The sequence below is a fragment of the Coturnix japonica genome, chromosome 4 (genome assembly GCF_054131305.1).
Source record: "Coturnix japonica strain WE chromosome 4, WE-NBRP24, whole genome shotgun sequence".
In the NCBI taxonomy this organism is placed as follows: domain Eukaryota; kingdom Metazoa; phylum Chordata; class Aves; order Galliformes; family Phasianidae; genus Coturnix; species Coturnix japonica.
The window spans coordinates 67,787,185-67,800,301 of record NC_140666.1 but is presented as its reverse complement, the minus strand read 5'-3'; the positions used below and the strand labels follow the sequence as shown (position 1 = coordinate 67,800,301).

At 36.7% G+C, this 13,117-nt stretch overlaps 1 protein-coding gene across 13 annotated transcripts in view; it reads left to right on the top strand.

Moving 5' to 3' along the window:
• FIP1L1 (factor interacting with PAPOLA and CPSF1) overlaps positions 1 to 13,117 on the top strand; it is a 35,884-nt gene that overhangs the window by 14,016 nt on the left and 8,751 nt on the right. For 10 of the 13 annotated variants that reach the window (XR_014945447.1, XM_085545433.1, XM_015862275.3 and 7 more), the window contains exons 9-13: positions 4,381 to 4,474; positions 5,665 to 5,818; positions 8,620 to 8,646; positions 8,890 to 8,944; positions 10,710 to 10,765. Coding sequence is in view for 10 of the 13 variants with exons in the window: in XM_085545433.1 (XP_085401559.1) it covers positions 4,381 to 4,474; positions 5,665 to 5,818; positions 8,620 to 8,646; positions 8,890 to 8,944; positions 10,710 to 10,765 (386 nt within the window). In the remaining 3 variants the exon portion in view is untranslated. Of the gene's footprint in view, positions 1 to 4,380; positions 4,475 to 5,664; positions 5,819 to 8,619; positions 8,647 to 8,889; positions 8,946 to 10,709; positions 10,766 to 13,117 lie in introns of those variants that run through there. The other 3 variants (XR_014945448.1, XR_014945449.1, XM_085545434.1) reach the window with 2 other exon arrangements.

The window sequence follows — 13,117 nt, the reverse complement described above, 5'->3', positions numbered from 1 at the left end:
GCCTTGAACACCTCCAAGGACGGGGCATCCACAGCCTCCCTTGGCAGCCTGTTCCAGGTCTTCACCACTCTCCTAGTAAAGAACTTCCCCCGAACATCCAACCTAAATCTACCCTCTAATTCTCCAAGGTCAATCAGGAAGATGACTCAGGAGCAGTACAGAAGCTGCAGTTTGCAAAACAGAATCAGTTGCCCATCAGCTAATAAAAAATAGTACTTCATTGAAGCTGCATTCTAAATATTTCAAAGAAAAATTAAATGCTTTTGCATATGTGAACATTGGGGAAGGTTTCCTTGAATTTGTAAGTAGTCAGTCGCCATATTAGTCTGAGCTATTAGCTCTTGTCATGATTCACTGGTATTTGGAGCTGCTGAGTAGATTAAGGTATCATGTAACCCCAAAGAAGGACATAGAATGTAACAGAAGTGGTTTAGTAAATGCGCATCATATACATATAACAGTGTGTATATAATAGAATGTTTGTTCGCTTTAAGTAGTTATTAAGAATCATTTTATGTGTAGTTAAAATCAGGGTTAAATAATGAAGGAATCTCTTCTGACTGTGAAGTGTTCTAGATCATGGAGAGAATTTGACTTGTTTTGGAACTGTCCTAACCATTCTGTACCATTTTGTAGTAGTCCTTTCCCTTACATCATATTTCAAGGTTTGCAAGATAGTATTTCTTCAGTAGCAGAAGAAAAAGTTGAAGTTTCATTAAAAGAATTTATATTTGGATATGAAAACCAGTGTTTTATCAACCCAGTAATACCTAGAATGGCTCTCTATCACTTAACTGTTCTATTAGAAGCTCTCATTTCTTTAGCTTCCTTTCATGCTTTTTTTGTTGTTGTTATTACTAAAGTCATAAAGTGCATATAGTTGGATTTTACCTTGAGAAAAATTAGCATGTTGATGTGATGGGCTATTCCTCAGCATTCTGTGTGCTTGGGCCTTTCTCCATACATCCATTTTGTATAAAATGGATTTGTGATATGTCATTACTCTGAAAAAAAGAGTTTCTTTTGTGAGCTGTCCTTACATGACTAAATTATGAAAGTTTTTGAGTTATTTTTAAGAAATGTCCTCTATATAAAATCAAAATCTTACCTTTTCTATTGAATCTTTTGCATCTTAACTATATCCACCAGCAGTAAGTGAGCTCGGAAAAAATGAGAACATCCTGAAGAGGAGGAATATGATAAAAAGCGTGAATAGGATAAGAAGGAACACAAGAACATGCTAAACACAGATTTGTGAAGTATAGTATAAATCTTATTTCTGCAGTCTAGTGAATAAAAGTGGCATCCAGTAGTTTGGCCACGTCAGAATTCTGAGAAGTAATAATTCAAAAAGCAGTTTGCTATGTATGTTAGCTGTGATGGAGATGAGAAGTGATTTCTAAAATCATATATTTTTAAAGTTTTGTCTTTTTCCTATTTCTTTTTGCAGTGTAAAACCTCTGCTTGCCATCTGAGGTTGAGATGGTTTTATGAATTAAGCCTCCATGGAGGGTATTATTCATATATGAATAGCTCATAAATAACTGTTTGCAAATTAGAGTGAAATCACTCACTGAGTGGCTGGAATGTTCCTTTTAAGCTGTACTTTGTGTGAACTCTGCTGTGGGTTCATGTGCTTCCCACACGTGTGGATTGTCTTTTTATGTTTGGGTGTATTGACTGGAATTGCATCTGTATCCCAGGTGCCCTGACTGTATAACAAAAAAAAGGGAGAATCCATTCTTTCTTTGCATGCAACACTGAGCCAGAAACTGCTTAACTTCTTATCATTAAGCCAGATAATGGTTGGTTGAGGAGATCTTTGAAATTTCCTGCATTTACCAGCTTGCTATTATTTACTCAAAATCCAAGGCTTCAAATTTGCCTCTCTTAAAAAGCCCCTCAACTGTTACGTGCTGGGCACATCAGATGCCTCTCTTACTTCAGTGAAGTTTTTGATATAGGTGTCATCCACTGCTTCATTTGCAAATTAATACATACCTTCTTTCATTAGATCTCACAGAATCACAAAATGGCCCGGGTTGGAAGGGACCTCAAGGATCATGTAGTTCCAACCCCCCTGCCTAGCAGGGCCACCAAACATACACCTTTACTAGATCAGGTTGCCCAGGGCCCCGTCCAACCTGGTCTTGAACACCTCCAAGGACGGGGCATCCACAACCTCCCTGGGCAGCCTGTTCCAGGACCTAACCACTCTCCTAGTAAAGAACTTTCCCCTAACGTCCAACCTAAATCTTCCCTCTTTTAACTTAAAACCATTTCCCCTAGTCCTGCTATTGTCAGCCCTTTCGAAGAGTTTACTCCCCTCCTGGGAGTAAGTTCCCTTCAGGTACTGAAAGGCTGCAATGAGGTCAGCCTGCAACCTTCTCTTCTCCAGGCTGAACAAACCCAACTCCCTCAGCCTGTCCTCATAGGGGAGGTGCTCCAGCCCCCTGATCATCCTTTCTAAAATCTCCATATCTTTTTTGTACTGAGGGCTCCACACCTGGACACAGTACTCCAGATGGGGCCTCACAAGAGCAGAGTAGAGAGGGACAATCACCTCCCTATCCCTGCTGACCACCCCTCTCCTGATGGAGCCCAGGATCCCATTTGCTTTCTGGGCTGCCAGAGCGCACTGCTGGCTCATGTTAAGTTTCTCATCTATCAGGACCCCTAGGTCTTTTTCTGCTGAGCTGCTCTCAAAGACAACTCCTCCCAGCCTGTACAGGTGCCTGGGGTTCTTCCGGCCCAAGTGCAAAACCTTGCACTTTGCCGTGTTGAACCTCATTAATATAGTACAGCCGTGCAGGACTGATGGGGAGGATTGGGGAAGCAGATGTTGATTATGCACTGAAATGGCTTGTCCGTTGGTGGAATTGCCATCCCTGTTAGTTTTAAAGTTAGTTCTAAAGCTGCACTTCTGGATGTTGATTGATTGAGGCTGCAAACATGTTGGATTCTTCCTGTCTTCAAAGTAATAATTCCACATTGTCACAGATAGCAGGTTTTAGTTGTAAGAGATGACGCTGAGATCTTTGTCATGCAGTTTTCTGATCTGGCACTTACAATGCTACAGTATGTTCCAACATGGCTGATTTACTGAAGATTTTGACAGACTTGACTATGCTTTAAATGTTAGTGCTTGTACCCTGTTGAATGCCATCTTGTCTTTACCATCAGTTTAGCCTGTTTATTCTGCTTCAAAAGGTTAACAAGTAGAAAAATAAGAAAATCCAGTCAACTGGTGTGTTGTGAAGAACTTGGATGCTCTCTGGGGCTTAAAAATACCTCTCTTAACTGATTGTGATTATATACATGAGTGTTAACAGTGCTGCAGTAGGAGCAGCTTCAGTCTTAATAAATGTACACTTAATAGGTTCACTGGTTTGGAAAGTAAAGCAAGATACATTGCATTTAAAATTCACATATTATAACACCAGTGTGCACTGAAATAACTCACCAGGGATTGTGAAATTTTGTCACTCACTAAGATCTGAAATTCTATGTGTTTTTTTTCTTTCTTCCAAAAAAGATGCACTTCTTCAGATAAAAATTAACTGAAGGATTCTATATGGGCTTTCATATATAACCATCCCAACAAGAGGGTCCAGTTGAGAATCTGTGATTTTATGTCTGTAGATTTCCTGATGTACTGAGGCTGTTAATCCTTTTTTCTTCTTTGTCTCTCAAGCTTGTTCTTTTCTGACAGTTTGATCACAAAGACCAGTTCTCAGTCATATTTACAGCTCACACATGCTGCCTCCCTTAACAAGTTTTCTCAGGGGTTATAAGTAAAGAATACTGTATGTCATTCAAGTGTGAGGTAGCCTGAAGAAATTAGACACCAAAGATAGATCTCTTCCAGGGTAAAGAATATTTTATTCAAGGCTACAGATTCATTTACAGAATGAATAATAGATTTCATCATTGATGTTGTCCCCTCATCTGTGACCTAACAGGATCAAGTAAATGGAAAGAGAAGTTGTATTGTCTTACTGTTCTTCTGTTTGCTTACACCATTACCTGTGGAGCAACAATGCTAAAGTCAATTTGATAGGGACGAGGCAGTCTACTCTGACACAAAACTCTTGTGAAACACAAGGAGAGAAGAGTCGTTGTAACCTATTAAAGAATTCATACTGTTATAGAACTGCAGTGTTATATGCATCAATTTATGTAATTATATTTTAGTAAGAATATTTTTTTAACAGAGGACAATGTGTATGTTTTAAGAAAATTTTGAGTTTGAAGCAAGATTTATTTTAAGAATAAATTTCAAACTACTTCCTTTTTGGTATAAAGACTGTGTGTTCTGAGAAGGATGATGAGTGATGTTGTTCAATATGTGGTGTAATTCTGGTTTGCCCTGTGTTGCAGGCGATTATCTGGAGCAATAGATGTGATTGGACAGACCATCACTATCAGCAGGGTAGAAGGACGACGACGTGCTAATGAAAACAGCAACATACAGGTTTTATACTGCAGATTTACCCTATCTTCAGCTAAAAAACATTTTTGCTTTCACCTTGGCATCTGATTAAAATACTCCAATTTGTATGAATAAGAAATAGAGAAGTACTTTTATTTTCAAGAAGAAAATTGTGGCAATTGAAATATACTGATATGAAATATTTGATATATATAAAAAGATAAAAACTTGAGTGTTTTGGAAGTTTGGCTTCCCGAAAGGAAATGAGCAATATTACAGGTCTACAATTCAGGAGACTAGGTGGTCTATAGTAGGTCTTTTTACTATGTGACAACAATAAATACTTCAACTATGTATTCTTCTCCTATTCCATTTATGATTCCATAAATCCAGCCGGATTTATGATGAAAGTGAAATTCTCTTCATACATAGTTTGAGAAATAGTCTTCTAAAATATGTTGTTTATGAGAAAATAGTTGATTGTACATTAAATATATATATGTATAGTGTATATATATATATATATAAATGTGTATATTTGTGTGTGTGTGTATATATATATATACGTATATATATCTCTGTGTGTGTGTATATATATATATACACTATTTTACCACAAATTATAGTAGTTATTATGATTTTAGTCTTCATGGGCTTGGGTTATCTTTAGGCAATAAGTGAATGCACTAAGGTTGAACATACAATATCCTCTCCTGACTAAAGCGTAGAGAAGAATCAAGTTTGCTTGGCGCTCTAGCTGCATTCCATACCCATCTCGTTTAATTTTGAACAATGAAAATGGATTGTGGTACTTCTGTTGAAAACACTTAGTTGTGTTTTTCAGCTGAACTTCTCACAGTGTTTAAGTAATTTAAAGTCTTGGGTTTGTTTTTGTGTTGTGGGTTTTTTTTCCATCCTTTTAATGTTGATAGTGTTTTAAAGAAATATTTCCTTTTAAATAGAAATGAAAGGTGATGTTAAGGCCATATTCAGATGGCCTATATTCTCTAAAATCCAATGTTTATTGTTCCCTGTTGGCCTTTCTAATCTTCTCAGAGGTTCTCAGAAAGTATGGGACACTGAGCATAGGTATTGAAGTAGAACTTAAACTATCTGAATATGGCTATTTAGGTGCATAATAATACTTCCCTGATATAATAACTGGAAGAAGAACAAAACTATCTTCTACGCTTTTTACGTAGCAATTGTAACTACAGTTTGATATTTTACAGGTTCTTTCAGAACGATCTAATCCTGAAGTAGACAATTTTACCAAGCCACCTCCATTTTTCCCTCCAGGAGCTCCACCTACTCACCTTCCACCACCTCCTTTCCTCCCACCCCCTCCAACTGTCAGTACTGCTCCGCCTCTGATTCCCCCACCAGGTAAATATTCAGTCCCACATAGTCATTGGAAAATAAGAGGCTGATGATAATGAGTTAAAGGCAGTGCATTCCATGCTGATTTGAATGTATGTGCAGAATTTCATAAGGTTGTGTTCTACTCTTTCCTTAGACATGCCTTCAAGGTATTAGGTGTTGTATTCTTTCAGTTACAGTTCTAGTTAGCACCTGATATTCTTATCCAACTTTCTGCATAGGTGTGCTGTGTTGTTCTTATGAAACCCCTCACTTGTCTAGCTTTTTAAAGGTGAAAGAAATACATGCGTGCTACAGATCTAGCAACCAGGTTTGGCTTTAGGCTTTTGGTTTGTGGACAGGTTTATGATGTGCACTTTTTCAGAAAGTCTCTTTCAACAGCCTTCCATGCTTCAAGTGGATTCGAAAATAACGATTAAGAGCAGTGGATTTGGTTTCTTCAGGCCTCTGTTTTAATTGTGCTGTTGCCAGCTCTTTATCTTCAAAGTTGTTCCCAAAATAGAATCTGCCATCCCTCCTAGGTTCAGTGAAGGGAGAGTGGAAAAAAAACGCGCTCTTACCCAATATTAAACTGAGACTACTTGCCAGAAATTTAAGTATTCCAAATATAAAACATCCTCTAAAAGCCCCTTTGAAAAAGGATCCTGCTTTGAAGTTTGGTCTCTTGTTCTGAATTCATTCACTATTGTGATTCACATCTTTTTTGAGAAAGGAGTTCTGGAATTCAAATTGCCAAACACAGAAGATTCTCAGATTCTCCAAAGAAACCGCAGTCTGTAGCAGAAATACGGGTTTTTATTTTCTTGGTTTATTGCTGTGTTGGATTAATTCATATTTAAAGAAGAAAGTGGATGCTTCTGTTGAACACAATTTAGTGGGTCAAAATGTTGTTCTACATGCTGTAGTTTTAAGAATGTATTTAAAGTACAGTCTGTATTTGTGGGATTAGGAAAAAACAATCTACTGAAGTACGAAATTTATGCTGCATAACTTTGGGCAGTTTGACTACTTAGATTTTTACTGGGGTTTACCAATTAACCGTACATTTTTTCACTTAAGTTAGAGAATTTGTCTTAGTTTAGAGTGGTGAAAGAAGTTTTTACTCCAGATCAGGATGTATTGCAGTGTTGTGGGCTACTACACAGTTTAGCTAACTTTGAGTGTGGTATCAAGTATGATAATACTCTGCACCTTAGCACTTGTGGAGTTGCTTTCCTTTAGTGAAACCTACTTAGTGTTCTGTAAACATTTACCAGCCTTGAGTTAGTAGGTTGGTGTAGAGTATCCTGACAGCAATTCTAAGTATATTAAGTAAAATTCTATTATTGCTGCCATTTGGATTGCTTTTGACACAAAGAGGAATATTTAGGTTTTGTCATGTTGTATCTCTGTGGTGCTGCCATGCAGTTTCTCTTAGGGACGTGGCCTCTGCTTGACTTTTCCTTGGGCTGATATTCAGGTTTAGTCCCCGCATCCCAAGAAATAGCTCAGTATTGCATTACTGTGTATGGTAGTAGGTACATTTTTTTCATGGATTCTCAAATGATTGTATTGAAGCTGACTGCACAATCGTTAAACATTTATATCCACAGATTTATGCCAGGAAAAAGTATCTTGGCCTTAAGATATGGTTGTTTTCTTTGTCTATTTAGTTTCCTCAAAGAAGTTGGAATTGTGCTCTCATTGAAAGGTTGAATTTTGGGCATTTGAGCATGAATATCTTGGTTTTAATGCTAATTGATTTTATAACCTGCAAAATGATTTTGTTGTTCAAGAGTGGGAATGCATTCATAACTTAAGTTTTTGAGGGAAAATAAACTGCAGGGTTAATGAGCATAGTGGTCAAGCTCTGTGGAGGCTTTCAGGCTCTTCTGTTCAGATGCCTGAAAGGTGTAAAATGTATGAGAAGTTAAGGAAATGGAGTAGATTTGCGTGTTGTGATTGCAAATGTGATCCTGAGCCCCATGGAAGTGTTCTTGTTTGTTTCTGTACATTTCAGTTCAGAACTCACACAGAAGTCTGATATAGTAAGCATGTTTTATGGAGTTTGGGGGGGTGTTTCCATAGTGAACTAAAACTTCCACTGCCTTAATTAAACTACTGCTGCATTTAAAGTGAAGTTTCTTTGTACATCTACCTACAAAACAAGCAAGCAAGAAAGCCAACAGAGTTGCAACATTTTTACATATGCTTATGTCAGAGGATTCTCTCTTCCCAGATATTTTTAAGAAAATGGATGACTAAGCATTTTTTTCCCCTTCAAGTAGCATCCGAATGATTAATTGCAGAGTGGCACAGCATTGACTGAAAAGTCAGTAATTCTTGTTGCTAGAATATTTTGTCCGTGTGGACATAGTATTTCCCATGCTAAGCTTATAAGGGTCAGGGGCCAATTGCATTTCCTTTCATCTAGTTATGGAATATAAATCAAAGCAAATAAGTTCTCTAGGACATTACTTTCCTTCTGGATACTTAACATTGTAGGGTTATGGATGGACTTCTAATCTTGAGACACAGATTCATTCTACGTTATTTTTGTTTATATTTAAATAAAATTGTGAAAAGTAGGAATTTAAGCAAGAAGCCAGATTAAATTGTGCATAGCTTACATAAAAGCTTAATGGTAGGTATTAATATCAGATCTTAATCTGAACACATAGAAAATAAGTTATTCCTCTTGATAATGCATGTTGTAATAGCTCAGTCTGATTTTAGATGCGTAGATAATCAGCCATTTAGTGTGATATTAGGTCTACAAGTGATAAGCACTGTTACTGTAACTGATACGTTATTTGTTATCATTTTAGGTATACCAATCACAGTACCACCACCAGGTAAAGTTGCTTAGATTTTTTTCCCCCACATTTTGTATTTTTTAAGGCTGATACACTCAGATACACTGTCTGATTTAAAGTACTGATATTTTATCACCTTGCCTTTGTTAATCTGGAAGGTAGTTCTCCATGTTACCAAATAAACTTATTTACAGTTACTGATAAACAGTTCGTTGCACTGTGCTCTCTGAAATGCCTGACTCGGTTCTCTTGTTTTCTTCTCCCCCCAATAAATGATTACAGGCTTTCCACCACCACCTGGCGGTCCTCCACCTTCCCTCATACCCACCATAGAAAGGTGATTATCTCTTGGAAATCTTATAAAGCAATGTATCAGTATTTTGTAACTAATAAATCAGATGTCACTGATGACTCTTAGACTACTCAGTGGGTTTTATCTAACAGTGGAGAAGCAGTTTTTATTTTTTACACTATTTGTCCAGAAATGTTACTAGGCTCATATCTTTCACGCTTAATATTCTTTTGAGTAGCTTGTGTGACCACTTAGCTAGTTTTGTTATGATGATGTATCATTGTCAAGACTTAAGAGGAAAGTTAAGGTAATACTTGTTAAAGTGTTCTTTAGCAGTCTGATGGCTGAATTAGGTTAACCTCTTAGTTCACCTCACATGCACTAAATCCTCTGAACATAATTAATGAACATAATTAAACAATTTGGCCACAGACCCAAGCCCTCATAAGCTACAGGAAATGCAGGAGTTTGTCAGAATCCCAATTTGTATTTATGCAGTTTGTAAATGTCCAGATTTCATAGGCTTAATGGTATTTTTTGGGGACCATTTATGTATGTGTGTATGTATGTATATACCTTAAAAAAAAATTTAAAAGGGGAGGGTGGGGAAGTGGTGAGCACAGCTCTTGAAAGGCATTTATATTATGCTGTGGAGCCCAAACCAGGTCATATACGAAGTTCACTTAATACTGTGCAAACCTTTTTTCAGTCTGTTGGATTTCAGTGGAAAAAGGTACACGTCTGTTCCTTTGAAACTGAAAATATTGTTAATGTTTGTGCTGCAGGATGATGAGGGCAGATATCAGACAAAATCCACTTCTGATTTAATTCAGAAAAAAAATAGCTGGATGCATTCACTGTGCATGAAAGTAAATCTGTCATTTCATACTGACAGTTAATGTGACTGTATCTTCTGTTAAGCAGTAGTCACTTATTTACTTTGAGTAAATATTTACAGAGGTACTGAAATACAATTTGAAAAAAATCTAGTTTATTATAGTTTATTATAAACCAGATTGTATACTCTTACATGTTACAATATTGCATTGGCCTTTCTCTAGCTTTGTTGTTTGGTGGTTTTTTTGCTATCTTTGTTTGTTTGTTTGTTTTAAACTAAACTAACCCCAAACTTGTGTTTTTGTTTGTTTTAATGCTACATTGCCTTCAGGAAAAGAAATAGCATTCAATTTAAATATGGCATAGATAATTCATTCAAGCTATTTAGGAAGTGGTAAAAATCATGAAAGAATTTTGTGTTTGAATTATGTCTTACGCACATATCATCCATTTTAATCTTACTAGTTTCACCTACTTGAGTTGGCTACCTCTGAAAGGAGTCAGGATTGAAAATATGTAGTTCATTTAATACTATATTTATAGAACTGCACATTTGAAGTCCACCTGTTCTGTTCTTAGATATGCTCACATACCTACTTGTTAACAGAAAGAATGGGAATGGTTTCATTCACAAAAGAAGCACTTCCAAGCAATTGTACATTAAGTTCAGTATTTTTGCAATAACATGGTATAATCAGTATTTGAAATGGAATATTCCTATATATGGTGTTTTGTTGTTTTTTTAATTTTAAGAAGATGTTAGAGAATGCTGTTGTCATCTTCTTTGTTAAACTGAAGTAATGTTGGATTGCTTTCTTAATTACTAATGCTCAAAATGGAATACTTAACTTAGATATTTTCTTGTATTGTGTAAGATGGTAACAATTCTGTGTAATAGTACTAGGAGTGTATCTTTTCAGTATTACCATTAAAGCTAATTCCACCAATTTTATGTATATTTTCTTCTTAACAGTGGACATTCCTCTGGCTATGACAGTCGTTCTGTTCGTGCATTTTCATACGGCAGTGGTGAGTTTGCTGGCTTTGAAAAATGATTATTAGTGCGCTGTCAAATTGTTTTAAATGCTTACTACCATTTTAGCTGTGAATCTGTACAGGTCCTTTCATTATGAAATCTCATTACCTGCCATTGTGACCGGTAGACAGTGTTGCAGATGTACCAGCTGTTCCTAAGCTCGGTTCTTTTGCTTAACAAATTGTTTGTCTGAGATATTATGATTGTTATGTAGCCTGTTCCAGAAGCTGATTTTTTTTTCTGTTTTGGTGAATGCAATTGGAAAAAATCTGATGCCCGTTTTATGAGGATGAACTGGAGTAGAAATTCTGTTATGTGGACTCAAATGGAAGTCCACAGAACTTAGCAGTGAGTTGAGAACTGTTATCTAGCACACAGCTCTGCTCCTTGAGACAAAAGGGTAATAGAAATGCTGAAATGTTGTCATCTTCCTGATTTGGCCCAAATGGGAGAATGTAAGTTGAACACGTTGCCAGTCACTAACTTTGCTAGGGTTAGGGCTTGGGTATTTCTTCCTTCTATTTCTTCTGAAGAAGGAAATGATATATTTATGAGTTGTCCAGTGTGACAGGTTAGGTATGTTTCCTGGTTGAGGGGTGTGCATACTTAGTGGTACGTAGACAAGGTAGTTAAGGAGTAGTTTGCATTGTGGTCTTTCTTGTTCAGATTCTTGCTCAAGTTATTGCAGTTACTTGAAGATTTTTTTTTTCCCATCAGAGATTAGATCTGCTAGTAAAAAACGTTTAAGTTAAGGAACACCCCAAGTTTGATTTACAATTTTGATGATTCATAATCCTTATCACACTGCTGCAATTTTTTCCCATTGGTTGGTTATAGGAGCACGCAATCCCTAGTTTCCTAATGTTCATATAGTGACTGTTAATGAATTTCTGAGCTGATCTTAGTTGTTGAAAAAAAGACAGATATAACATGTTTTAATTAGTGCATTCTAGTTGACAAAGAAGAAAATGCTCCTGCTGCTACAATTTCTGTTCTTCTCCAAGTGTGCTTTAAACAGTGTTTCCCACGTGATAGTTTTGCATTTCATCTGAATTTATTTTCCTATGTGTTTCCTGATATAGTACAGTCATTTGGTCTTAAAATTTCTGTCTGCTCAGCACTTGCAGTTTTCTGAGCTCCTGGAGAATGTATGAGCAAACAGGGGAACCTGGTTTACTTGAGTTAATTTCCAGCTACAAAATATCATCTAGTATTCTTTAGATGAATATCTAAAGATGAATATCTAAAGATGAAACATCTGGATGTTTGGGTCTTAAGCTTTTACCTACTTTGCTTATCAGGTGAGTTTCATTCCTTTTCTCATCTCTGCTTTCTTCATCTCTCTTCTCATAAAGACATGAAAATTGACAGAAGAAGCAGAAGTTTTTAGAAGTGAGTCATGTAACATGCTGTTTCATCTTCAAGCTGGAATGCGAACCTGAAATCCCCCTGTGCAGATATAAGAAGTCATTCTGTGTAAGAGGTTAATTAAAGTGAAAACTGACTTCACAGTGCTCCTTGTTTTCTGGAGAAACTGGTTCCTTAAAACGCAGAAGTTTAAATGAGATGAAAGGAGCAAAGTCCTGAAGAATTTTGTTGCATCTTTCTTACGGGAAGGTCCTTATCATAACAAGAAATATGTTAGCTTAACTAAGTCAGCACTTACTGCGTGATCCAGCCTAATTGCTTTCTTTGCCACATCTTTCTGGAATTCATCTTTGTGGAAATAATACTCAGTTTTTGTTAGGACCATCCCTCAAAAAGACCTCAATATATCTTTTGGTGGAGATGAGTGGATAAGTGCTCCTGTGGAACCATACAGGCGATGTCACCACGTATCTGTAATACGTTTATACAGTAGAGTCTCTTGCAGAAAATTGTGTGTTATACTTCTTATGTTAGTGAAATAGCAGTATCTTAGTAATAGTAGTTTAAGCTAATTCTGTGGAGGGAAAATCACCTATTCTGGCTATGAGTGTGGAGCTCTTGTTCTTGTATAATAGTCTGGGGTGGCTACTTCAGAATACTTAATAAAATACTGTATTTAGACCAGCTTTAAATCCTTTTCAGCTGATAATCTTGCACAAATTAAGAGAAAATGAGTGCCTCCTCTTTCCCAGTGTATCTAGCATCTCTATTGTAGCCAAAGCTTTCATATGTGCTGTACAAAGCAATTGTCTGTCTCTGAGGTGGGACTTCATATGGGTTTTGGGATCTGTAGAGGCTCAGTGGCAGGTAGTTGCTGTTGTGGGTGTCCTTCCAGTGAAAGATGAAGATCTTACCCTTGCCATTCTTATCTCACAACGTGATCCTTACCCTGTTTGAATTTTGCCATATATTTTATC